The sequence below is a fragment of the Artibeus jamaicensis genome, unplaced genomic scaffold, assembly GCF_021234435.1.
Source record: "Artibeus jamaicensis isolate MK-2021 breed Jamaican fruit bat unplaced genomic scaffold, CSHL_Jam_final contig_391, whole genome shotgun sequence".
Lineage (NCBI taxonomy): Eukaryota > Metazoa > Chordata > Mammalia > Chiroptera > Phyllostomidae > Artibeus > Artibeus jamaicensis.
This window is the reverse complement of record NW_026521814.1, coordinates 28,704,786-28,732,468: the sequence shown is the minus strand read 5'-3', so window position 1 is coordinate 28,732,468 and position 27,683 is coordinate 28,704,786. Positions and strand designations below refer to the sequence as shown.

The 27,683-nt window shown below is 43.1% G+C and overlaps 1 protein-coding gene across 7 annotated transcripts in view; it reads left to right on the top strand.

The window, feature by feature from the left end:
• HECW2 (HECT, C2 and WW domain containing E3 ubiquitin protein ligase 2) overlaps positions 1-27,683 on the top strand; it is a 352,175-nt gene that overhangs the window by 209,030 nt on the left and 115,462 nt on the right. For all 7 annotated transcript variants that reach the window (XM_053665222.1, XM_053665221.1, XM_053665223.1 and 4 more), the window contains 7 exons: positions 2,835-2,929; positions 7,242-7,317; positions 12,032-12,201; positions 14,766-14,908; positions 19,564-19,664; positions 20,100-21,464; positions 22,675-22,770. In XM_053665222.1, the coding sequence (XP_053521197.1) occupies positions 2,835-2,929; positions 7,242-7,317; positions 12,032-12,201; positions 14,766-14,908; positions 19,564-19,664; positions 20,100-21,464; positions 22,675-22,770 (2,046 nt within the window). The remainder of the gene's footprint in view (positions 1-2,834; positions 2,930-7,241; positions 7,318-12,031; positions 12,202-14,765; positions 14,909-19,563; positions 19,665-20,099; positions 21,465-22,674; positions 22,771-27,683) is intronic.

The window sequence follows — 27,683 nt, the reverse complement described above, 5'->3', positions numbered from 1 at the left end:
AACCATTTATTCGATCTTTGAGGTACTGCTGCAGGGAGAGTCAGACTGCTGGTCGCTGGCATTTAGAGGGTGACACTAATGAGCTCATGCCTGCAGAATTCAATATGTCACCGAGCTTGTTCTCTGGCAGTCCTTGTGCACTTTGCTTAGTTTTGTTCTTGCAGAATACATGCTATTGGTCTTGGAAGAAAGCAAGGGAGAGAGCAAGGTTTGCCCAGATCTGTATAGCTACTACTATTTCAGTAATAATCACAAATCTGTGCTGGTGTTCAGGAAGATCAGTCATTTATGGCTGTTCCCAGGGAAGTGAAGTAACAATACAGCTAGAATTCCTGCGAGGGTCATCTTGCTGTTCCTCAAAGCCAGCCTGCTCTTCTGCTTCCATACTTTGGCTGCTCCTCTCTCCTTGCCTTCTCTGCCCCCACTTTTCTCATTTGTAGGTTGGAGTCCCAAGTTGTTTGTTCTGGGAGCCTTTCTGGCTCCGCTGTGCCCTCACTCCTCTTCTCTGTGGCCTCCTCAGTCTTCTACCTGGCAACTTTCCTTTTCACTGCTTGTCTTCTGTCTTTTGCCAGGCCCGTGCTTGTCATCCCCACAGCCACTCCACAAGTCACCTGCTAAACCAGAAACCTTTCTCTGACTCTCTTGACTCTCTGGTGTAGAGCTGGGCCTGTGTTGTGATGGGCACATGGTAAAAAATCTTTTGCTTGGCAGTGCCGACTACATTTTGAATCACCGCTTAGTGATCAATGTTCATAATAGAAAGACTCGGTATTTTACCTCATGACAGACTTCGTTTCTAGTATTTCACCATGGATAGGAAATATGCAATAGTATACATCCCTAAAGGAGGATTTTTCTTTAATCATTATATTTTTTCTCTTAAAACAAGTGAACTGAGTACTTTGTAGGAGGTGATTTGGCAGTCAGGACAGTCCATGGAAGGTGAGCTTCCGTGGGAAAACACATCTCGTTAGCCCCATTTGGGTAATCCCGGTGATTTAGCCGGGGAGGCCTGCTCCTGTAGGCTGCCACGGTTCCTGGGGCCTGCCTATCAGTATCATTGCTTATACTGAGTGACACCTTGGGGAAAAGGCACTTGCATGACACTTCAGTGATTCAGGTGCCCTGTATACAGAGAAATTCCAGTGTCTGTGTGACTTATCTTTGGCACTTTCTGACTTTCTGGTCTTTAAAATTGTAGTTACTTTCCAAAATCAATAAATGGCATTTGTATTACTCTTTGTCAAGTTCAAATTATATTTATATATATAATATATAGTATATTATATATACTAAAGTAAAGTATATATATTATATATACTTTGAACTTGATATATATATATATATGTATATATATATAACATACTTGTGAATATATAGCTACATCTGTATCTGTATTTGTTTCTGTGTCTGTACCTGTGTCTGTCTGTTTACATATTGTATGTATAAGAGGTCTGTCGGGAAAAGGTCCAGCCATTATTACTGCAGTGAGGCCAGTTTGCATGACATCAAGGTAACCTGGCAGCCAAGGAGAGTAGATTGGAGTGCGCATGTGTGAACAATGATGACTTCACTGTACTAGTCAGTGGGGGCTGTAGACACCATTGAGTTAGCAGGCCTACTGTGTGGTTGTTGCATCCAAAATGACTGAGTGAGTAGAGCAATGAATTGCATCAAATTTTGTGTTAAGCTTAAACATTCCTCCATGGAAACTATTCATATGATTCAGGAGGCTTTCAGGAATGACACAATAAGTGCAGCACAAATAAAAGTGTGGCACAAGTGCTTCAAAGATGGTTGAGAATCTATTGAAAGTGATCCACATTCTGGAAGGTCCGCAACAAGCAGAACACCTGAGAATGTTGAACTTGTACAGGCTGCAGTCAACAAAGATCAGCAACTGACAGTGTGAGAACCAGAAGCTGATCTGGGAGTTCCAAAAATACTGTGCCCGAGATTTCGACACAGGCTCTTGGCATGAAATATGTCATGGCAAAATTCCTTCCGCTGCCAGAGCAGAAGGAACATCATAATACAGTTGCTAATGAGTTGATTCAAACCACTACCAGGAACTAGATTTCCTCAGGAAAGCTAGAACTTTGAAGGGGACTGAGGTGTCATTGTCCTCGGTACAATGTTTCTTGTACCTTCTTCAACAAAGGTCTCCATTTTTCACAGTATACATGGCCGGATACTTTCTGGACAGACCTGTATATATCAGTGGTTACTCAATTTGATCCCGGTGAAGCGGCTGTGTGAAGATTCCCAGGCCCTAGCACTGCGTAGTCTACCCTCGAATTTTTTCACACTTGTTAAACTCTATTTCCCTGGACAGCTGCAGTCAGTCTATATTGCTGAGGTTAGGAGTGAAGGCTTTGCTATCAGACAGATTGGTTTGAGTCCTGGCTCTGTCCTTTCCTGTTTGTTTGACCTTTGGCGCACCTCAGCGCTTCTCCTGCAACATGGGGACACCAATGTCTGCCTTCCAAAGTTTATTCCAGGGCTAAATGACATGACCAGAGACACAGCACTGTGTCTGGTATATTGTGGAGCATGTCAATGAATGGCAGCTGGTGTTATTCTTATGTCTACACTACTTATATTTCGGCTTGTTTGTGCATTATTTTTTTATACATTTGACACTGTTGTTATGCAGTCCATAGATGTATATGAAATGGTATGATCAATCTGTTGCCTCTAATTGGAAAAGAAGGGACCGTTCAGACGGTCGTGAGTAGGATTTTCTGAGAAGTGGCGTGGCGAGTTCCTTCAGCTGATTCCTCGATAACTTGTTTCAGTGTTTGAATTACTGTTTTTCTCCAATCACTTTGCAGCAGAGATAAAAATCTGTTTTAAATACTACCACGGCATCAGTGGAGCCCTCCGAGCCACCACCCCCTGCATCACCGTGAAGAACCCCGCTGTGATGGTGAGTGCCCCTCATGCATCGCCAGCTTCCTCCCGCGGCCCCAGGGGCCTTGCTTCTATTTTTGCACGCCTGGCCCTGGCAGGGTTATGGGGAACAATGGAAAAGGAAACACAGGACAGCGTGGGCTCCGTTTTAGTAAAGGAAGTTACTTGCAGGCTGGTTTACCTGCATCCACAATACTAATCCGTGGAAAAATATGATTTGATTTACAACAGTTCTGTATAGCCAGCTCTTCATGAAGCAAATTAGTGAGTTCCCCACTATGGAAGCATTTTCCAACTTAATTTGGGTGACAGGGTGGTAGTAAATGATGGCTTGCACCTTGTGTGAACTTAATTTACAGGAGCTCAGTGAGTAAAAGGGAGAACAATAACGATTTAAATAGTGTGTGACTCTACCTGTCAGTCAGCAAACTTTCATCCCAAAGAGAGTGGGAGCTGGGGACCACGGCCGCTTCTCCCTCAGGAGGTGTCAGTGCTGAGACTTCCTCTGCACGACCCCTCTGCGTGCTGAGTTGGGGTCTAGTGCCTAAAGATGCCAGACAGATTTTGTCTAAAGCATTGGCCATTCAGCGGAGGCCAAACTCTTCACCAGGCCCTGCACTGAAGGAGGAGTTGTTTCATTTAATTTTTGAGGACATTGGCTTTGTGGGACTTTTAAAGGAAAGTATGGCTGCTTCCAACATAGTACTTTGCAAAAGATTACTTTTCACAACTTAAATTTTTTTCACTCCATCAACTAACTTTAGACTCTAACAGCTTTATAAGACGCCATCCATTGTACACAGATAATGGGACTCTAGACAGTTTGGGGAAATTCTGAGAATGTAAGACATGTAATTTTTTAGTTTTTATAAATTATTAGTAAAAATCTGGTCATAAAAGCATAGAAGGAAAATATTGACTCCCATAATATAGAATCTCGATAAGATTATATGTGTGTGTAGATGTATATAGATGCATGCACTTTTGGATATAGGTAAGGGACCAGGTTGACTCCCTGAAGTTCAGAAAGTAATCTAGCAGATGGCATTTTGCAATTGTTCAGGCCCACCAATCCTGTATCAACCAGTTTTTCCCTTTATCCATTCATTCACACACACATTCACTGGGTGCCAGCTAAGTGTCAGGCATTGTGCTCACCATTAGGGATGAAATGATAAGCAAAACATAGTCTTTGTTCTCACTGGTCTTCTGGGGAAGGAAAGATGTGAATTAAATTATATTTATTTGAGTCATACGTACTATGAGGGGGTGTAAAATGGGGCTATGAAAGCACATACGAGTAGGATTTATCCTGATCAGAAGGGCATTGGAAGGCTTTCTTGAAGAAGGCATAATTGCAGGGCAATCTGGAGGATGAAGGACCTGCTTGGGTGAAGAGAGGCAAGGAAGAGCATTTTAGGTAGAGGGAACAGTATGTGAAAAATCTAAGTACTCTGCTTACATTTGAGTTATATTTGAGTTCTCACTGTAGTGAACATAGTGTAGAATATTTAAAAAGAACCCACATTTACTATATAATATATAAGACTTGGAAGTTCACAAGGAGAAAAACAATGGCCAACTACAAAATCTTCCATGTCACATAATAAGCACTGGAACATGCTTTAATTAATATTTTAAAAAGAAAAAATTACAAAACTAGAAGTGTGGAGCTGTTTGTAATAAAAACCCTTTGAAAAATTAACGATGTGTGAAATTAGACAATAGCTTCCAAACATGATTTTCTGAATTCTGATTTTTTTTAGACTTGAGCAAATTCAATGATCAAATACCATTGAAGGCAGCGGGAGTTTACAGCCTGGTGAACACTGATCTCATTCAAATGATTTTTATGTTGAGATTATTCTTTCAAATCCTGCGGATAGTTTGGAGATAATTAATTTGCTTCCAACAGGTTTTAGAGCACCTTCAATCCTCACTGATACAGCACTCATGGTCAGAGAATACTGTGTAGTTCAAACAGGGACTGTGGTAGTCCATAGATTTCCGACCAAGCTTGAGATGGTTGGGTCTGCACCCAATATTGAGAAGCTGTGCCACAGGGACACGTTGCTGTGAGGGTGAGCGCTGTATTTGTACCACAGCGTGATGGTCATCCAGACCTTCGGCCTGTGTTTAGTTATTGAGGCTGATTAACTGCATTGATATTCACAGAGTCTGTTTAGTGTGATTATTCCAGGACCAGTTGCAAAGAGTAGTCCCGGAAGGAGTAACTGAGAAACTCTATAGCGAAGGAAGTGAGCAAACATCTTAACCTCCTTTTGCACGTATCCTTTTGCAGTGAATCAAGGAGAAGAAAAAGTTGCGTGTTTTCTGTTGTTGGTACTTTGACGTCATTTTCATTCACCCAGAGTACACAGTGATATGTATCTCAGACACTTGGAACAGGAAATCCTTTGGCTTCAGGGACAGATAAAGCCTCCCATCATTCACTACCATGTATTGTTTCAACACTTGGTTGACGGTGTTGCTTCTGGGTTTTCCTGGAATGAATCTAGGGAGTGAGTTTATTTAAAAACCTCTCTCCAAACAGCGAGTGCAGTTGTGTTTGTTATCACCGATATCCCTACATCTAGGGGTAATGTTTGGTCTTTCCTGGCTCCATTGTCATCACTGACGAAACTGAATTCTGTGAGTACTGTTTCAGATGAGTGTTTTGCACAGTTGTAGTAAAGGACACTGTTTCTCTGTGACTTCTGTGAAAATGGTTTTACATTAACCTTTTGCCAGACAGTGAATTACATTTTAAAACCGAGAATTAAACCTTTGTTTCTATAATATCTTATGTTTTAAATAGGTTTTAAGTAAACCTAGTTAAGGTTTATTTTTAAAAGACTATGAATCTTTTCAGTCTCGTTTAACTCTCTTTGCATGAGTAACCCTTAGCAGGAAGAGACATCACATCTTCGGGGGCAGCACAGCTCACAGGGCCCTGGAGGGAGGCCGTGGTTTACTGGCCATCTGGCTCCAGAGGGACAGTTTGCTGAGTGTCTCAGATGCAGTGTGTACTGCCTGGCTGTTCACCACTCTGCAGAGTAGTCCAGGGTCGTGTGTGCTGAAAGCAGGAAGAGATGGTGATGGCGACCAGCTGTCTGGCCAGTTTGCTGTTGTCCCTGCTCCAGTTAACCTGGGCGTGTTCAGTCAGAGGGGTGGCATGCACTGTGATAAACAGTACGTGCTTGTTGAGAGCCCACCCAGTGTCATCGTGGGGTTGATTTTATGGACGAAATGATGTAAAGATACCTGGATGGGACCCTAGTATATTGCAAATAACTAGGGAAATAGCCGGGAAGCAGTTAAATATCACACAAATGAGTTTTGAGTAAATTGCAGGAAATACAGAAGGAAGTAGAAGTTTATATTTAAACATTTGAATGGAACACATTTTGAAAATTTTCAGTTTTTCTTGGATTAGTGAAAGTTTTATTTCTTGGTGGCATATGATTTTTCAAGGGGTGTGGGGGTGCCACACAGGTACGATGAAAGGGTCCAATGTAGACTTTAGGGTTAGAATGTGGTTTCCACTTCCTGACTATTCAAAATATATTCTGCCTTCCATTCTGTCTCTTACAGCATTGTGTCATTTTTTTCAGGCAACCACGAAACTCTTTTTTCCTAGTTTGCCATAAACCAAGCACTAATTGTACGTAAATTGAGAGAAAGGCTAAATCTGCTATGTGGTCGATAAATGACTCGTTTCAATGAGATATATTTTACTCAGAAGCTTTTAGGAAAAGCTTCACAATACAGTAATTGGCATAATAGCATTGTAAATTATGATTACAGCTAATTATAATAGCACGGGCCATCTACCTGCAGCCCCCGGAGGGTGATGTGACATCCCACGGCCACTCGGAAGTGTTTGGCAAGTGAGGATAATTCTACATGTATGTGAATGAGTCTCGGAAAAACCACCTGTTTAGTTTATTCCAGGTTTTTCGAACAAATCTGAAGAAGTTTGATGTTTGATTTTTTTTAATTCATTCATTTAATATAAGTACATTTACTATGTATCAAGTATATTCTTTTCAGAGAACTAAAAGGACTTAAAATAATTGACTCATATCCCAGGGAATTTAGAAGCTCATATTTGTTTGGGTAAATATTAAACTTGGGTATGATCCTTTCTCTCGTCTCTGATAATCTGCATTTGTGTCTCGATTCCAAGATTTGTAGCGTATGAAAATCATATACTAAATACATGTTTGGTACAACGGCATCCTATTCGTAAACACAGGTGATTCTCTAGAGGGCCGAGTGGTACGGTACTTCCGTGCAACTTCGGGTAACGTGCTTTCTGTCTGCAGATGGGGGCCGAGGGCGTGGAAGGCGGCGCCGCGGGGACTCAGCATTCCCGCAAGCTCGTCAGCTTCACGTTGTCCGGTAAGGCTGTCTTAAGTGTGACGTCCAGTTTGAAAGTGTGTCATTTTAAAGACACGAATGTCATTTCTTTCTACAGATTCTCACATATGATAACGTGAACTAGTCATTTATTTATTTTGGATGTAATACTCTTGAAACTCGAGTATACCTTGAATTAGATGATTGATATAAACTCAAAAGTTATTTCTTCTACCAAATTTTCTGCTGGTAAAAAGATTGTAATTATGTATAGTTACTTAAAAAAATCTATGATATAGTGTGTCAACCCCATGCTAGGTCTTTGGTTGTTAAAACTTATTTGTGCTGACCTCACCAAGAGAAAGGAAAAATGTGGGAACTTGAGGGAAATTGAAGGGATTCTCCTATTTTTGTAGAGAAATCCACATAAAAACTGGAAAGTGCGTAAGACAATATTTTAATTTTCTGGTTACTAAAATATTCTGATCACTTGTATGTTTATCATAAAATGAAAGCAGTGGTTGTAAGTTGGAATTCATTTGTGATTTATAAGACTTATTTAGTTGAAAAGAAAAAGGACTCATGGACATTGATAACCGTGTGGTGATTGCGGTGGGGGGGGAGGTGTAAGGGAACTAAATGGTAATGGAAAAAAATACAATGAAGATTAAAAATGAAATAAAATAAATGGCACCATGCTATTATAATTTGGAAACAAAAGATTTATATATTTGAAACTAACAATTAGACTTGGCTGGTGTAGTTCAGTTGGTGGGAGCATTGTCCTATAATCAAAAGTTTGGGGTTCATTTCCTGATCAGGGCACATTCCTATGTAGCAGGTTTGATTCCTGATCCCCCGTCCAGGTCTGGGTGTGTGCCACCCCTGGTCTGGACGTGTGTGGGAGGGCAACCAGTTGGTGCTTCTCTCTCACATCGATGTTTCGCTCTCTCTCATCCTCTTTCTCTAAAAGCAATGAAAAAATGTCCTCAGGTGAGGATGAAGAAAGAAAGAAACTAGCTATTAAAAAAGGAGTAGAAGAAAGTCAGTTCACAGGCTGACAGTGACCAAAGGGCAGAGTGGAGGGAATTTCAGGGGAAAAGGGGAAGAGGATTCACAGGAACACATGGTATAAAGTATGAAGGACACATGGACAACTAAGGGGGGTGAAAATGGGAGGGAGGTGGGGAACACGGGGGGGTGGGCTGGGATGGGAGTGAAAGACAGAAAACTGTACTTGAACAACAATTAAAATAAATAAAAATAAAAAATAAAAAAGTCAGTTTACCACCAAAGGGAAATAGGTTTTCGTAGAACATCAGTTTATACAAACTGAAAAATTTCACACAAGAAAATACACACACTTTTGTAAGTGTATACTGGGTTTTAATGTAAAATGTTACTTCATATGTAGGTCACTGTCAGAAAAGTTTGAAAGCCACTAATTTTTTAAAAATTAACTGCCAGTCATAAAGTCAAGGATATGCTAAGAAAATCAGTATTTGAAATGGACTCTTAAAACAGACAACTATACTATAACACATACGAAATAAAATCTAACAGATGTCCATTGCTGTAAGATGTTCTGTTTTCATTTTTCCATCGGTGTACTGCTCCTGAAATTTAAATTAGCTTCACTTTCTTGGATCCAAAAAAAATGTGAATGAAAGTAGATATTCTCAGAGTGAGCGTCAGAAGGCTGGTCCTGCAAACAGATACTGCGTGAGGCATTGCTGATTGCACATGACCGAGGGGCCCGGTCAGCCGGTCACTGCTGGCCCAGGGCCTGCTGAACACCCGTGTCTGTTCTCGAGTGCTCCTCCTCCTCCCTGTATGAGGTTACTTACTGTGAAAGCCTTTTTTGTTTTTGCTTTCTGGCAAATCTCAGAGATTGTAAACTGGTGACTTATGGCTCAAATTTGGTCAATAAATATATTTTGGTAGGAACCCTCAGGGTTTAAAAATATCTAGGTTTTCGGAAGAGCACTTACAAGTGCCACTTACCTGTGAGACACTCCCCTAACCCAATGTCTTTCTCTCTCTTGAAAACATTTGAGTTGGCTGCCTGTGCTTTAGACCTGCACAGGCCTCAGGGACTGTAGGTGCAGAAACGCTTTCTTATAAGCAGGGAACTACTGGCCAGCCTGCATGGCTCAGGAAATTTAGTTTGACCACACCATGGTTTTCTTAGTTTAGGGGCTCAGCCTTATGCTTCCAGGTGATCAGTATCATTCTAAATATGATACACACATTCTGCTTTTGACTTCGGAGGGGTGTTAATGAACCTTCTCTGGGAGAATGACCACCTAGAAGATGAAAATCCCAGGACATTTTCCCAAAAAGTAGGACATAAGATTTGGGGCACAAATGTTTCTTCTTTAAATACTTCTTCCAACATCCTGTCTCAATCCACATGGCGGCCGGCTAAAAATAGGCCTTGCTTCCTAGCTTATAGTCAGACATTTGCAGATATTATACAAAATGGCTAAAATTATAGAATATGAAAACAATTCTGTAATGCAGGTTCTAAAACATTAATCTGGTTGCGTTGACAGTGAGTGATAATATTTACCCAAGAGCATGTAAGCTCTGTGGAATGCTGCCTGCAAATGCTTCAGTCCTGATCATCTGTGGATAAGCAGGGGCACAAATCGCTGAACTCCACAGCAGAAACAAAAGCTGTGTTTTCATTAATATCTTAAACCTCTTCTCCAAATAAAACTTTAAACCACGATATTTAACATATTCTTTTGTGACTTTGAGTCCTTCACTGGTCTATTAGGTGATGTGGATATTTATGGGCAATAAAAGAGAGAAAAAAGAAAAGAAATGAGAAGGCTAAAGGGAACTGAATGATGAGACTGCACATAATTGGTAGTTTATTGCATTTCTTAATGAAGATTTATGTGTGCAGTGTCCCTAGTGGAAAAGTTTGGTATGAGGGTTAACAGTGACTTCTTTTATCACAGCACTTAATCTTCTGATGGAATTCTTTGTGTTCAAAGGAATGTTTTGCATGAATAATTTAGCTTGGTCAGACTTCGTGGCAGCCATTTCTGTACATGTTATTCCTCATTTACTGCAAAGAAACCCCTTGTTTAGAAGTAGATTTAATATCTAAAGAATATCATTCTTCTGTGCTGGAATCTGAGGTGAACGTAATCAAGAAAGTTAAGAAAATAAATATGTAAATTGCATTTTTCTCTTGCGGCATTTTATGCTAAATAAAGCCAAGTGAAAACATGTAGCATTATTAAATTGATAATAAAATGCAAAGGCATTAGGAAGTGCCAGGGATGGGAACTATAAGGCTAACGAGATTACAGCAGTTTCTCCGAAGTGCCTGTCTAATTATTTGCTTGTCTTTCCCTCTCCCACCGGTTTTCAGATCAAAGATTTTGCTCTGTTTCATGCGATGTTCTTAACAGAACGTGCTCTTGGCTGAATTTTTAAATCTTCACCAACATGTCCAACTGCCTCCCTCTACTGCCAGTTGTGCATCATGAGACGCTCCCAGTCTGTTTTCATTACACAGATATCTAGGCCACAAGTAGTTCTTGTCGGCCCAGATGAGGAGGCGAACCTCCTCCAGGGAGCAGTCCCTAGAGATTATGGTTCTATGGGCAACCCCAGGCCAGTTCTGTCCTTCTAAAAAGACTTGGTGTATCATAAATGAGATTAAGTAGGATGACCCTGCTGACCTCCGGTACTTTAGGGTCAGTCTTCAGGGTCTCCTCCTCAGCTGATCTGGGGAATCCAAAGGTCTTTGAAGGTTCATAGGCCACGTGCAGAATTTCTGTCTGAATCAGTGGTCAGGGCCTCCCTAGACTGAACGTAACTGTATAGTTACGGAAATAGTCTATTCTTCCAGAAGCTTTCAAAAGCACTTGGCTTTTAGGCCAACCTTATTCAAACTGATATTCTCAGAAAAGGGTTGGGGACTCAGTCAAACCAGCTTTATTTCCTGACATTTTTCTATCTCTTAGCTCAGCCATTGAAAAAAAAGTCAGTCTCTTCACTAATCAGACTTCAGTGAGAACTTTTAGCAGCTCATAGAGTGTGAAATAACAGCTGGTGAATCTAAGATGAGTTATAGGACATTCATGAAATATTGAAGTAAATTGGGCTGTTGAAAGTGTAACCTCACAACTATTCAATGCAGCAGGCAGCATTCGGATTTCAGAAACATCTCTGGTCCCTGTTTCCTCCTAATGTTCATGGCGCTTGTGGAATACATGTGGCCCTTTAAATGGGGCGTAACTGGGTGTGTGCTCTGAAGGGTCATCCCCAATTAAACTTGGGTCACATATGTATGTAGTATGTAGTGTATGTATGTATGTAGTGTATTTCACATATGTATGTAGAAGATTTCATTTTTCTCTCATGAAGGAAACTATTAGGTTTTTAAAAAATAAATTTTGACTAAGGCTTTCTCTCAAGATACTGTCTGAAATGCTGGTTTCCAAACCACATGAGCGTTAGAATCTAAATGGTTCCCAAGTGTGTGTAGGTGTGTAAGATGTAAACATTGGGTTTCCTTTTCACAGCCTGTTAGGAAACCCTCTGCTGGAATTCGTCATAACCCGTTTGTCCTCACTTATATAACCGATTGTAGTGAGAAAAACTTTGTTAGTGCTTTATTGAACAGCTTCTGTTTGGAGCCTTCTGAATGATTATTAAAGAACAATTGTTATTGAGCTGCTTGTCCTTCTGTCCCTTCCTTCTCTCCCTCCTTTCTGTCTTTCTCTCTTTAAAGATCTGAGAGCTGTTGGGCTAAAGAAAGGGATGTTCTTCAATCCAGACCCTTACCTTAAGATGTCCATTCAGCCCGGCAAGAAGAGCAGTTTCCCCACCTGTGCCCACCATGGGCAGGAGAGAAGGTCTACCATCATCAGTAACACCACTAATCCAATTTGGCACAGAGAGGTAAGGTGATCCTCGGGGGTCTTGTATTTGACAGTTATTGTTGAGCTGAGTTTGGGTGTGGACAAGATAGTCGAGCTATCTACCGGATCTCTTAGAAAGAGGGCACAGTGAGAATGAGGTACTGCTCCCTTCCAGCCAGGGCCGGGTCTAGGATAACGCATGTGAGGCACTCGCCTCGGGTGCACAATTTCACAGATGCTAAAAGGTTCAAAAGTCAAATACAGGGTCTGGCAAAAATAAAGCCTGCTTGAGTGTGGTTGGTAGGGTAATAATATGGGTGTAATAATTTATAGTTTTAATTTGAACATTTCACCTAAAATGTCATATGGTGTGCTTGAGTGTGCTGTTGTTATGTTACAGAATTACTTGCTTATGATCTTGAAATAAAAGATTTTGCAATAAGAAAGGGGCATTATTTGTGCCAGACCCTGTACTTTAATGCAATATATTTGTATGTTCTGCTGAAGTGAGCATACAACATATTTTTTAAAAGTCAAAATCAATGAAAAAAAACAAGAACAAAGTATTAAATTTTGAAGGAAGTCTGGGATCAGTAACAATGCCTTTCAGAGTCATGTTGGAGCTTGAGATAGAAAGAAAAATCTGTGATGATGATTCTGTTTTTATTTAAAATTTCGATAGTTTGTTCTAGCACATATTCAGTACAAATGAAAGGGATTTCTCTGCCTGCAGGTTTTGGTAAATGTTTTTTGAATTCCTAGATTTCGATAAATTAAATGAGCCATTCAAAGCGTTGTCATCTTGAGTGAGGCCAGACTGTGTTGCTGGTACTTTCGACCTTCTCACAGCTGCACTATGCGACCAGCCAGTTTAGGGCGCCATGTCAGTGCAGTCAGACAGAGGGGGTTTTTCAGAGAACTGCGGGGAGTCGAAGGATGATCAAGGAGACATCGTAGGGAGCATCTAAGCTTAGTTTCTCATCTAGGGAGCAAAACATGAGCTCGCCCGCCATTTCTTTGGGACCCAAGACACATATCAAATACTAGTTAGAGTGTTTATGGATAAATGTTTATTGGGATAAATAATTAAAATGATTAAATCGTTCTCTAAATATTTAATGGCAATAACATGTTCTAACGATGTTGTGGAAATATTTCCCTGGAGAGGGAGATAGCTGGGGAACTCAAAACCCAATTGGAGAAAAGATATGGCTATTTGAGAACTTGCCAGCCCGGCAAGATGTTTCTCCTGGGCAATTTTTATGGTTATTGAAATAGATAAATGCATGTTTTCTTATTACTGGTTCAAAAAACTAGTATATACTTAGTATCTCCAAATAGTAAATAATCACTTTTAAAGACATGCCACCCAATTTAACCATTAGAAAACATAACATTTATCTCAGTAAGAGCTCTAGAAGGCAGAGGGTGGATATGGTAATGACACTAGCAATAACTTCATTTTCCTCACATTTAGTATTTACAGAATTCTTAACCACACTACTAATGTGCACCTGATAGGGGTGGTTGGAGTGGGAGGGAGGGTGTAAGGGATGAAATGATCATCTCTCTATTTTTATGAGTAAGAAACAGAAGCTTGAAGTGTTAATGTAAGTAACTATTTAGAAGCAGAAGTAATGCTTCAACTCAGCTCTTTTATTCTAAGCAAGTGCTTTGTTTGTTAAGCAGATTACTGAACTGCATGGCTCTTGGGAGAACTTTGTAAAGACTAAACAAAGTTAGTGGTGCCTAAGTGTGACACTGGCTAGCACGGGGCATGTCACCGTGGTGTCCTGGGTACCGTCAGGGAAGACGTGAAGTGGGATTCAGGACAGATTCCTGAGGGCATCGTGTTAAAAAGAAAATTTTACTATCGTAAAGATAAAGTGAAGCTAGTGTGTGTGAAAGATTTTCCAAAGAAGGAAAACTCTTTATATAATGATATTTTATATGGTTATTAATCTCCAATCTTATCTTCTCCAGTGATACTCTTAAACCAAACAACAAAGCTTATCTTAACCTCATACTTTTATTTTTCTGTCCAAAAGGAAATGACCCAGTGTGCCTTTTAAATTAATTTCCACTTAAACATTGTTTTTATTTTCCTATTTACCAAGGAAGCCATAGTATTCTGTAGATGTTCCTAAAACACTTTAACCACTAAGCAAAGTGGTGTTTTAACCTATATTGTGCAACTTCTAAATAACATGGGGTAAGGCATTAAAATTGCTACTAACCAAATGTATTGGTTAATTCTAATCCATCCTATGACAGGGTATTAAATGTCAAAGAGTTCAGACAAACATGGTGAGTACTGAAATTATATTGTGCACAGGTTAATATTTAATAGCATCTCTTAAAATGGTTGGACCAGGAAAGGGCGAATGACTGAGGGGCTTCCTTGGTCGTGCAGATCCTTCACTGCTGCTTCTTAATCCTTGTGAATGTTGGTGATTACGAGTGAACAAAGGACTGAGGAGAGCTGCAGACCTTTCTACCAGTGCAGACTCCGTACGGCATTAGGGTTCAAATACCAGTTTCTGTCATGTAAATGATATAATTTCATGTTTGCCTTTTAAAAATCAACCTGTTATCTGTTTTCAGAAATATTCCTTTTTTGCACTTCTCACTGATGTCTTAGAAATTGAAATTAAAGACAAATTTGCCAAGAGCCGTCCTATCATCAAGCGTTTCCTGGGGAAACTGACCATTCCGGTCCAGAGGCTGCTGGAGCGGCAGGCCATCGGGTAACCATCCCTCACACGCTGGGGCCTTTGGGGGATTAGTCTGTGCAGAAATGATCCTCTTATTTTCAGCCCTCCAGCTTTTCTTACCGATAAGAAGTGATGACATATTTCTTTTAAAAATGAAAATGTGCGTCCATTAAAATGGGTAGGATAGAAAAATAATTATGTACCATTTTTTGTGAGTATCTTTCTTTTTCAAGATGTACCTACCATTAGCATTTTGGCATTCGATATTGATATTGATATCGTAGTGCTCAATTGTTTTCTCTCTAAGTGCCTCTCACTAGATCAGAACCCTAGTGTGGGGGGGACACCTCGCTTATCCTGGTTGACCCCATCCAGAGAACTGTGGTTCCCAAGAAACAATGACCACCTTGTTTCAGGGCCATTAAAGACCTAAACTCTGAGGGGGTATTATGGTAGAATTACTAGAATTCTATAGATCCTAGTGAATCTACACATTCGCTCAGGCAACTAAAATTTACTTTTGATGTCTGTTTTCTGTCTGTGAGCCTTTTGTAACGTGTGGAAAAAATAGTTAAGAAACTATAGCCTGCCCCCATCCCTTATTATAAAAGGTCTATTTATTTTTATATGGTAAGCACCAGAACACTCAGTTACTGTGGCGCTCTGAGGTAGCACCGAGGGGCGGGGCTTTGGAATCTCTCTCGTATGTAGTCAGAGAACTTTAGAGCATGCGGTGGTGGTAGGAGGAGGAGGGGGAGGAAGAGTAGTAGCAGCAACAGCAGTAGTACTAGCGGTCACGGCAGCAGGATCGGTAGTGACAGTATTAATCGTTACAGTAGTTGTAGCAGTAGTAGTAAACAGAAGAGATGCTGGAAGCCTACTCTGTGTCAGGGATTGAGTTCATTACACTCATTAGTTCATGTAATCTTCTCAACAACTCTGGGAGGTAAAGAATGGAATTATACCCATTTCAGAGATGAGGGATCTGAGGCTAACCAGCAAGTGGTGGCACTGGGATTGGAGTACAGATTAGTCTGCTCTAGAACCTGGGCTTCTCTGCGACACTCTCAGGACCGGCAGGATGGGCGGGATGGGCAGATCGCTCTAGCTAACCGCGGAAGGGTGCTCACCCGCATTCACTCTGAAGCTGATCAACTCTGTCTGCATGTCATAGTTTCCTTGGGTGTTATTTTTCTCATCTGGAAAAGAAAGCATTTAGGCCAGATCATCTCTAAGACCCCTTAAAAATCTGAAACTATGAGATTCTAGTGGATTCTAACCCTTGCCATCAGAGGCAATGGACTTTGTGCATGAGTCAGCCCACATGAAGTATAAATGTTATACTGAAATTCCAGCAGCCTGGCTTATCTGATCCAAGCTGGGAAATCCAATTATCTTCAATCATAATAATTATTGCTTCTAGAGGAAATAACGTACTTTGGAAAGCTTTTAGAAGTATTTTTAGTATTTATGGAAAGTGAAAGATTACAGAAAGTGAGAATTAACTACGGGAAATATAGGTGCCATTTAATTTATATAATGATATAATTTACATAATAAAAAGTGACACTTGGCAGAAGTGTCGATTTATGTATGCCAGTAAGAATGATCAAGGGAAAATAAAACCTTGTCAGTGTTTGAAATTGTTATTGACTTGCAGGCTTTTTCATTTAGTCCTTTAAAGAACCGGGTGCCCAGAGAACTGCCAGTGACCATGCCCACGTGTACTGGAAAGATGTCCAGCGTGACTTCATAAAGTATTACAATTATGAAATTGTAATGTACATGAGAAGCATTGCCTGATACGGATACTTAGGGGGTTGCTTTATTGAAAATCATACATACTACACATCAGTAGATCATATATTAACATCAAAACATGTATTTCTGACCTGATTATTGTTTTCCATCTAGTAATCGATACATCTTGAAAAATGCTGGGTTTTCATTCATTCATTATGTGTTCGGTAGACTGGAAGTATCAAGTCGCTGGGCTTTCCAGGGTGTGGTTTTGCAGGGTGAGCTAGAACTCCTTACTAATTACCCACTTTGAGAGCGTTCGTTTGAGTCTGGCATTTTTTAGAGAGGCCCGCATTCTGTCCAGAAGCACCTCACTTTCCCATGCTTTGTTAATTGCTCTGGTTATGTTAGTGAGAAACGTTTTAGTCAGATAGCAAGAGTTCTTTGGCACTTACTCTTTATAATTATATATCATAATAGTATATAATTTATTGTTCATAATAATGTATCACGTCAAGAGGCAGGCTGAGTCAGATGAGACTTGGTAAGAACAGGAGAGCAAGTGAGCCCCTGACAGGCACCCAGCCCAGGACGAAAACCTTGACTCAGAATCTCTCAGTACAGAGGATTTCCTGTATTTGTAGGCTGAATAATTGAATTGAGGAACTTGTCAGTGTGGCTAATAAACAGCGCTAACACCTGTTAAAATTACTTTTTCCAAGTAAAGAGTCTCATTTGTTAATGAGTTTATACTCAACAAATGTGTGTATGGGTGTATATGTGTGTGTACATAAATAGTGTCTACTAAACGTTTAGCACTGTGTTTGTTGGGTGTTGTGGATATTACAGTGAGCAAAGCAGATGGGCTCAGTTCTTCCCTTACAGTTCCTACTCAACATTGATTTCCTAGCTAAAATGCATCACTTTGTAAGTCTTCGTCATCAACACTTTTATTGGCCAGAGGGGAGGAGTCCATTTAGTTTTAACAAACGCAGGAAGATTTCATTATCCCAGGACTGCGTGTCCTAAGAGGGGGGCGAGGAGCCACAATGCTGCAGCAGGTCCGTGTGATTGCCACTGGGCGCGGTGTTCGCGGGCAGAGGTGGAGTCCCCAGGAGTGTCAGGTCCTGCGTAAGTGCTGGGAAGACGGCGGTGGAGGCAGCCCTGCTGTTACGCAGATTACAGCCATTATATAGTGTCATTTGACCACTCTGATGTAGAAGGATTGAACATACCTATCATGTCGTGTTAGTTACAAATGCCTAAGAAAAAAATTCTAAATACTACGTTCAGTAGGAAAAGCATTCTGATGGCGGTCACACTGAGGTGAGCCAGGAGTAAATACCTGTCACTAAGATGCATGTTACTAGAAGCAGTGCAGAGTCACTAAGATTGTATGTCAAATAAGACTGATATGCTGTCAAATAAGACAGCAGAGCAGGGGCTTCCTCGTCAGGTGACTCCCTGTTCTAATGCCGGTTCTGTTACTGCACGGTTGTCTGGCCGTGGGCGAGTCACTCGTTCTTCCTGTGTCGCGAGCAAACAGGGCTGGCTGCCCGCCTCCCTCTGGCTTTGCCAGGAGGATTCAAAGCAACGATGCAGGAAAATTCCATAGCAGAGTTTGAATGGCCACAATAAACACTCCATTTGGGGAGACAAAAGTATTTTAAAAGCATCACTCCAGAAAAACGTTACGATGTTTCTAGGGAAGGAAAACAAAACAGTAAAGGATATAATTTTACTGTTTTATGAAATTCTTGCTGTGAAGTCAAAGAAATTTGTAAGAGCTGAACTGGGATTTTACACAGCATGCATTCTTTTAAACGGATGGCATCTATTTAGAATTGAGCAAGTAGAGAAGCACAAATCATTGTGCAGGTTGATACTAAGCTGACTAGAGCCTCTGAACTCAACTGTGGTACAAGTAGGCAGAAGCATTGTGTTCTCCTCCTGAAGTTGCCACAAGAGGGCAGTGTGAGAGCAGAGATGGGGTGACTTGGTCCTCTGCCTTTGGTTATTACCCTTAATTAAATGTAAATCACATTCAGAATGAAAGTTACTTGCGTACAAAGAAGTGATGTGACTGCATTTGCCTTTGATGAATAAACAGGGAATTGAACAGATGGACAGCTTTGTCCTTGAGGAGGCTGGTAGCATGAGCCAGAGGCCAAGGTGGGCAGAAAGCAGGCAGGCCCACTTGAGGTCCCCTTCGGCACGCCTCCAGGTGTGACAAGATGTACCACACTGGCACATCTAGTTTCTCCAACTGTCCCATCAGTATCACTGACATGCCACCCTGAGAATGGATAGTGGCCAGGTGCTTCTACAGTGAGAGCCGAAAGCTCCAGCCCCTTTACTTTCCTGGTGAGGAAGGCTGGGGGCTCAGCGGCCCCCTGCCCTTCACACAACTGGAGCAGTCGCTGGAGCGTGGCCCGTCCTCATCCTTGAGCTGCTCTCTCCTAACTCTCTGCCCCCACTCTTCAGAATGCAGCAGCATGTGACACCCTCGCCTGGGAGGTCCTTTTAGAACCAGCTCCTTATGGTGCTCGTTGCTGAGGAACCAGGCCCACTATATTTCACACCTGAGTCCCAAAGCACCCACAATATTTGGCCTTTCACAGCTCCTTGATGACTTTCAAAATGTCCTTTCCCTGGTCACCCTGAGCAGCAAGAGAACAAGTTAGTGCGCTTTAAAGAAATAACACTGTATTGCATCTTCTGCTTTTACTAATGATTTTCCTTCTGACAAGCTTTCCTCTATCTCTGGGTTTATAAATATCCACTTGTGCGAATGAATATTACATTGGACTGTAACATGCCTTTGAGCCTTTTCTTATGAGTCTGAAAGTTTTAAAGGAAATATATGGGGCTCGAGGGGTGGTCTGTGGGAAGAAGTGGAAGGTGGACACCAGTGTATAAGGATGAAAGAACCGTTTCTCCTCTTGCAGTGATCAAATGCTCAGCTACAACCTTGGCAGGAGACTCCCCGCTGACCATGTGAGTGGGTACCTGCAGTTTAAAGTAGAGGTTACATCTTCTGTGCACGAAGGTGAGACACTGGCATGAATACATCCCTGTAGGAAAACCCTGTTGAATCATACTCAGTTTTCAGCCTGCATTTGAATAGAATCGAATTTGTGTCCTGTTCTGAAAATAAAATAGCTGTCCGGTGGTTACCTGCTGACGTTGCTCAAGCAGTGATGAAAGCCTGTTTACCAAAAATATCACTCAGGTTCATACCTGCACTTGGAGACTGGGCTGTGGAATTTCCAGCAGCAGTGAGCACATACAGTAGTGAGCACATACACCTCAGATGAGAGAGTGACCGGCAGTGTGCTTGTTAGTAGAGAGTAGTCGGTGAGCCTGGAAGGAGACTCGGGGGGTGACTGAATTATTTGAACTGATGGTGGCAAAGCAATAGGATGTTCAAAGTTCATTTGTTATAATACTGCTTCATTTTTGTAACCACTGTTTTCTCCCTCAGATGCTTCTCCAGAAGCTGTTGGCACAATACTTGGGGTCAGTTCTGTGAACGGAGACCTCGGAAGCCCTTCCGATGAGGAGGACCTGCCAGGGGGCCACCGTGACAGCCCGGTGTGTTCCAACGGGCCAGTTTCCGAGGACAGCGCGGATGGGACCCCCAAGCATTCTTTCAGGACTAGCTCTACTCTGGAAATAGACGCAGAGGATTTAGCCTCTACTTCTTCGAGGACCTCCCCTTCCAGAGGACGTCAGGATTCACTCAATGATTATTTAGATGCTATTGAACACAACGGTCATTCCAGGCCGAGCGCAGCTACCTGCTCGGAGAGGTCCATGGGAGCCTCTCCGAAACTCAGGAGTAGTTTTCCCACCGACACAAGACTCAATGCAATGCTTCATATCGACTCAGATGAAGAAGACCATGAGCTCCAGCAGGACCTGGGCTACCCATCTTCTTTGGAGGAGGAAGGAGGGTTAATAATGTTTAGCAGGGCATCGAGAACTGATGACGTGAGCCTGACGTCTCAGACAAAGCCAGAAGACAACCCTCTGGAGATTGAAGAAGCCTCCACAACGGATGCTGCTTCCTTGGAGGAGAAGCCGGAAGATCTTCCAGAAGTTGCGGAGAGCTCCTCGCTCTCCGGCCCCGTCCCGGATGGAAGTGGAAATGGCCCAGAGTCTCAACCCAGTGCCGACCAGGGCAGCACGGAGTTGTGTGGCTCTCAAGAGGTAGATCAGCCCGCGAGTGGGGCAGACACAGGGACCTCGGACGCTTCGGGAGGAAGCCGGAGAGCCATCAGTGAGACTGAGTCCCTTGATCAGGCGTCTGAGCCTTCCCAGGTGTCCTCGGAAACAGAGCCCAGTGACCCTGCCAGGACAGAGAGCGTGAGCGAGGCCAGCACCAGGCCCGAGGGGGAGAGTGACCTGGAAGGCGCTGACAGCTCCTGCAACGAGAGCGTCACCACGCAGCTGTCCTCGGTGGAGACCCGGTGCTCATCTCTCGAGAGTGCGCGGTTTCCCGAAACCCCAGCCTTTTCTTCTCAGGAGGAGGAAGATGCAGCCTGTGCAGCAGAACCCACCAGCAGTGGCCCGGCCGAAGGGTCACCAGATTCCATATGCACTCCTGGCTCTCTTCCTGTGGTGCAGGTGCCCAGCGGAGAGGAGGAAGGGCCGGGGGCAGAATCGGCCGCTCTACCTGACCAGGATGAGGTTGGGGAGGTCTGGCAGCGGAGGGACAGCCTAGAGGGAGCTGCCACTGCTTCTGCCTCTGCCGCTGCCGGGAGCCAGCCCCCAGAAGAGGGTGATGCCGGGGACGCCCAGGGGGCTTGCGAAGGGGCCGCTGCCCAGGAGGAGGGCGCTACTGGAGGTAGGATGTAGAGGACAGCACGGCTCTTCGCTCAAGCATTCCTGCTGAGAGACAAGTCTTGTGGTTTTGTCCCTAATGTAAATTATATTGCAGGTCTACTGTTGTCTGAATTCTTCACCTTGGTGTTTTGGTGTTCAATGGTTAGTTTTTACTTTTATTTTTCAATGGGTCTTCTAATGCTGAGGTAAGAGGCCTGTTGAGTAAGTCTTTAGACTTAAATAATGAATCTTAAGGCTCCGCATCAGAAATACAGTGTGGGGAGCTGCTGTCCCCAGGAAGATTGCCCGTAGGGTGGGGGTGGGGGTGGGGCATCACCCCTGTCCACACAGGCCTGGAGGGCCCGGATGCCCGAGGGCAGAGGTGCAGGAGAGACCTACGCCTGTGCCTGCTGAAGCAAGGCATCCCGGGTTCCCTTGCCCGGGCAGTGTGGAAACAAGAACAAACTTAAATAATGAATCACTAGTGGGACCTGGGTTTGTAGATACAAAAATCAAACAGGCCAGCAGCTTCAACGTTGGCGTAGTCTACAGAGGTCGCACCTTCTTGCATAAAACTTTCCAAAGGGAAAGTAATAAGGGCTTTGCATCAAATGTACTATTTTTGCCTTCTGTCTGAATGTCTCAGGATGCAGACCTACACAAAGATTGTCTCATGTCTCAGGGCATGCGGCTCAGTAGAATGATTCTGTCATAGATGCATGAGGAGTGTAAGGATAATTTTGTATGTCTGAATAGAACAGGCTTGGGAACAGGAATACTTTTCTTATTCTGTAACTTATTTTTCTACCAAGAGTATGCCCCTTCTTTTCTTCCTCCTCTGTCTTGTTTTGTTTCCTTCATCATCTTGTGGCCACGCAGAAAGTGGCCCTAAGGCACTGGTGCGTGACCAGGACAGAGGCCAGGGAGGGAACAGGCTGGGGCGGGGCAGATGGGTGCAGATGGACATCTCTCCAGACGACCCTTTTCTGACTGAGGCTTCCTCTCCTGTTTCCTGTGCTTTCTGGGTCTTCATATGGGAAATGAGACTCGAGAGAAAAGAGACAAGCCCCATGATTTATGTTAGGTTTTTTAAAAAGTTTTTATTAAAGCATGGTTGGCATACAATAGTACAATCATACATTAGTTTCAGGTGTGCGTGTTCATCTGCTTAAGACCGTTTGGACGCCGAAGGGGAAAACAACACCTGGATGACGTCTTACCTTTGATCCTAGGTTCCCAAACCGATGGCCACCAGCCCCTGCGGTCGCTGCCTTCAGTGCGCCAGGACGTGAGCCGGTACCAGAGGGTGGACGAGGCTCTCCCACCAAGTGAGGACTTGTTCCCTAAAGGGCTCACCTTGACCAGAGGGTGCCAGGGTGACGGGACCCACAGGACCTAAAAGTCGGGTGCCAGTCCCCGAGAGGAAGGGATCAGGGGGCTGCCCCCTGACCTAGCAGATGTAGCCGGGGAATTCTGGGCTGGTGACTCCTGTCTGGCAGTGACCTGTCGCGTGGAAGGGCAGATGGGGGGGGGGAGTAGATATTGTGGTGTAAATAGTGTGATCAGGGAAATAGATCCAGGTATTTTAGACAGCGGGGTGTATAATAACTTTTTTAACGATTCCCAATGGTGGCATCAATTTTCAGTTAGTACACAAATTGGTATGATCTCTTAGAAAAAGCCTTACTGTAGATAATGTACTGCTTTTTATTCACTTACAACATTTTAAATCATTAAGTATAGGTTCTGGGGTTTTTTCTTATATGGAGACGTGTTATTAATTAATAACCATTTGTTTGGGACATGACAGTTACTTGGGGATTTGAAAGATATTTCACGTCTTTCGCTTTCAACAACTATGTAACACTCACAGGAGAGATGGTTGAGGACCAGGGAATGCTGGGAAGTAGTTACACAACCGCGAGCGGAGGCCGGAGTGATGCCCGTGGCCAGTCAGGATTTTAACACTCTTCTAGCTTCTCGATTCCTTGAAAATAGTGTTGCTCTGTGGCAGCATTTTGATGAACACTGCTTTTAGGAACATACTGGAAACTACATTTTTCTGTCTTACTGCTTTCCCTTCTTATTTGCCCTCTCTTTACCCATGTTATATGTGATCCCAGCAGGAGGCTGATGCCCTTGGCCCGCCGTGTTTTAAAAGTGTTGGGACCTAATGGGGTCAGGGGAGCATGCACTTAAAGGGCTGGAATGCTGAGCGGCGAGTGTTGGCGAGTGCCCCAGAAAAGCAGAGTGGACGGTTTGCCAAAATGTTGGCTCGGTCCTTTGGAAATTCTGTTGTGCGCAGATCCCTTGCTCATGTACTTGGGTAACTAAGGCCGGTTACTCATAGGAAACATATATTTTAAGCAGTTTTTCCAAATCAACTGACAGCCCTGACTGGTGTAACTCAGCCTGTTGGGTGTCATCCTGCAAAGCAAAAGGTCGCCAGTTTGATTCCCTGTTAGGGCACGTGCCAGAGTTGCAGGTTTGGTCCTCATTGGAGGCACATGCGAGAAGCAGCTGATCAACATTTCTCTCCCTCTCTTTCTCCCTCCCTTCCTCTCTCTCTAAAAATAAATAAATCTTTTTAAAAAATCAACTAAGAGATTAATTATTATGTCATTGTAAGCAAGTGGGAGAAAATAACTTCCTTATTGTTTATCCTTGGAGAAAAGATTAGAGGCAGAAAAAAATGTTCCTGGGAGATACTTAGATATAATTGGAGAAAAACGCATTGGGAACAGCAGAAGGGAATTCTGAGCGTTGTTTGTGTGCAGGTGCTGTCTAGTAATGAGTCGGCCGAGTCACAGAGGGCTGGAGCCGGGTGGGGCACTGTGTCTGCCTGTGGGCAGAGGACCGCCCCTGGTCACCTCCAGTGGCTCTGATTTTTGTTGGACCATGGCTTTGGTGTCTAGGTTATATTCTATAAAGACAGGTTCTTTCCTGCTGAGACTATGACCACTGTTTGTGATATTTCAGTGCATTTGTTTAAACACTGATTATTTTTATCACAGAATACATCTCAGGATTTAAAAAATATGAATAGTTGGTAATTCATTTTAATTAGCTGATTTATTAAAAAGCAAAAAAACAATGTAATAGTATATCCAATTTAATGAGTGACTGATGAACAGGCGAAAAATTCTTTAAAAATATTTTCATTGATTTTAGAGAGAGATTGGTTGCCTTCCATACACACCCCAATGGGGAAATAAAACTGCAACTTAGGTATGCGTCCTTACCAGGGATTGAACCCCCAACCCTTTGGTGTATGGGACAACGCTCCAGCCAACTGAGCCACACCAGCCACGGCAGGAAGAAAATTCTTAAGAGTTGTTTCCTCTTATGCAACTTGCAAAAGTGAATGGGGGTGATTTATATTATATTGGAGAGGTTACGGATTGTGTTCGGAGTGTACCTGATTACTGCCCAACTCTGTCCCCACACTGCTTCGTTCCCTCCTGTTCCCAGCCTGTCTCCTCCTTCCGCGTCTGTTTGGTCACTTCGCTGCCCCTGCTTATTGCCTGTCCCCAGCACAGCTAGTCCTCTGCCCTCGTTTGCTCTGGGGGCAGCTCCATCTCCACCTCTGGCCATGCCTGACTCGGGCTGTGGCGTTCCACAGTCTGCATTGCCTTACGCCTTCCGACTTCACAGTGTCTCCCAAGGGGCTCCGCTGAGGGGAAGCTGGTCGGAGTGTGCAGGTTGGTCCATCGCTTAAATGACTTGGCTGAATTATTTTAAGGCTAACAGTCATACTTTTAACACTATTAATTGTAATACCTCAAACTAGTACTTTTGTATGCTTTTCTTTTTTTCCCTTCCAATTCTTTGTAACAGTTTGGTGAGGTGGGTCGAGCAGGACTTAGCTATAATTTATAGACCAAAGGGTATACGTCAGCTAATCTGATTCTGGCATTTTATAGGTGGAGAAATGGAAGCCCAGGTAACCTAGTAACTTGTTCAGGATGCCATACTAGGAAAAGTTGAGAAAGCATCTCACGTTCCTTCTCCCCGCTCAAGGATTCTGATCTAAGATTTGAAGGGAAGGGACCGTTGTGGGGGTGGATGAGTCTACATCCTGAACATTTGGTCAGCAGCAGTGGTGGCTACTGTTAGGAACACTGTGCACTAGGTGCACAAGCTATGCCCCCAGTCGGAGGCTTTGGGGATTTACTGGAACTTGATTATGCCATCGTGTTTGGAGGTCAGACTCCAGCAGGTTGAAAAAGTACTTTCTCTTCTTCCCGTTTAAGTTTCCTCAGCAGGACCCTTCCCCAGGGTCCTTACCCTCAAGGGTAAGAGAAGTGGTCACAGTGAGAATATGAGCGATTTCTCATGACCCAGATGGGTTGCTCTGCTGAGCATCCGTGTCATACTCAGAAGTGCCTTTTCCTCTCTGCACAGGCCACTGTCTCCAGACCCACAGGACAGGCGACTGAAGCTTTATACCTTGGCCTGTGATGCCCTCCATTCTTGATTCTTTCTCCTCATTTGTACTGTTGTTCATTTTCCTTATTTGGTGAGGAAGCCCCAGCAAACTTAGGCTTCTCTCTGAAGATGCGCAGTTCTGTTAAGGGGGGTCTTTTGCTGTGTGTCTGACGCTAATGTCTGATTGCGTAGTAGTTTACACAGCAGTGTTGTAACTTAGTCTCTGAACACCTGTTTGACCTCTTTTTATGTAAAGCTGTGTTCCTTGTTTCTTTGCTGCTTCTTCCCATCTTATTTTTCCTATCTTAGAATCAGGGAGCAGATCTTGGACTTAGTACAAAGATCGTTCCATGGCAATGATGGTCTCCCACTTGGTTCTCCAAGTCTTCCTCTTGCTTTAGGCTGCAGACCTGGTGCAGGGGCCTCGTGGGCTGTGGAACTTCAGCCACGTGTTGAGAAACACTCTGATGATTCATAGAAAAGACAAAAACTCCAGGTCTCGAGAGCAGTGTGTCCCTGTTGACTGCCTTCCAGGGAAGCAGCTTGAACTTGACAATGCACTGAGTCCCTTAAGAATTTGCTGTTGCTTACTCTGTGGTGATTGAAGGCACTGGCAGCTGGGCTGTCGTCCAGCAGAACTCATCAGCACGACAGGCCTTGATCCTTTTAGCATTAAGATAAGTACAAAAAGAGTGGCCCTCTCGGCTCCTTCTGAGAAACTGTTGTTTTTCTCTTATTGGTTCTAATGCAATTGCGATTTAACCTATTGCTGAACTGGAGACAATAGGGAATTGTCAAATAAATGTTTTTTTCCCTCCACTAAAGGATAGGAATAGATTCAGGATGGATAGTGTGGGTCAGTGGACACTTACAGAATCCCAGGGTTGTTACCACATTGTGAAGGCAAACGTATTACTCATGAGCTCAAATGTGTAATTGTGGAAAAATACAGGGGAACATTTATCCTTCTCTGTGGCTGTGTACTTCCAGTTTAAAATCATCCTTTGAAATGAATGCCTAAAAGTAGGCAGTGAATCTGAAAAAACAAAATTAATCTTAGAGTTTCCACTATGCTGAAGGGTAGGAGCTCTTGTTTTCTGGAGTTGAAAAGTTAGTTTTAAGAACAGAATTGATACCGTTCATCTAAAAAGCTACTTTCTTCAAGATTGAAGATATTAGGTGCAAAATATACAGCTACTTGAGATCTTTTAAAACTTCTTATTCAAATACACATGCAGAAAAGGGTGTAGTTGGCCTGCTGAATTCCCCCAAGCTGAGCACACCTGTGCATCTGGGGCCCTGGGCCCTGCGAGGCCCCCGGTGCCCCTTCCAGTCTGCTGTCCTGGCTCCGAGATCATAAATAGTTCCATTTACTTTTGTACTTTATACAACTACAATCATACTTTTTTGAATATTAAAATAAGGAATCATCTTTTAACACTGCCGTCTAGCATTTATCACAAATCTTTTTCCCCCCTTCAAAGTACCTTTAGTTCCTTAAAACTTCATGTCACCATTTTGATGAGGATACTAAGGCTATTACAGTCTTTGTAGTGGATTTGTAAATACAGAACATTCAGGTACTTCACTTTTCTAGAGCCACTTGTAACCAGTTCAAGCCCCCGCTCCTTTGAGTCCCGGAGGCAGACCCACGCTGGCCTCCCTTGATGTGTAACTGACATGGTCTAGTCCCCGACTAGTTACTGACGCCCCTCCCAGTCTCAGCGTTCACTCAGCTGTGTTCGCATCTTTATCTGCTTACCACGCGGGTGAAGAGTGGATATGTAGTTGGTGAATAAGTCAAAAGCATTGC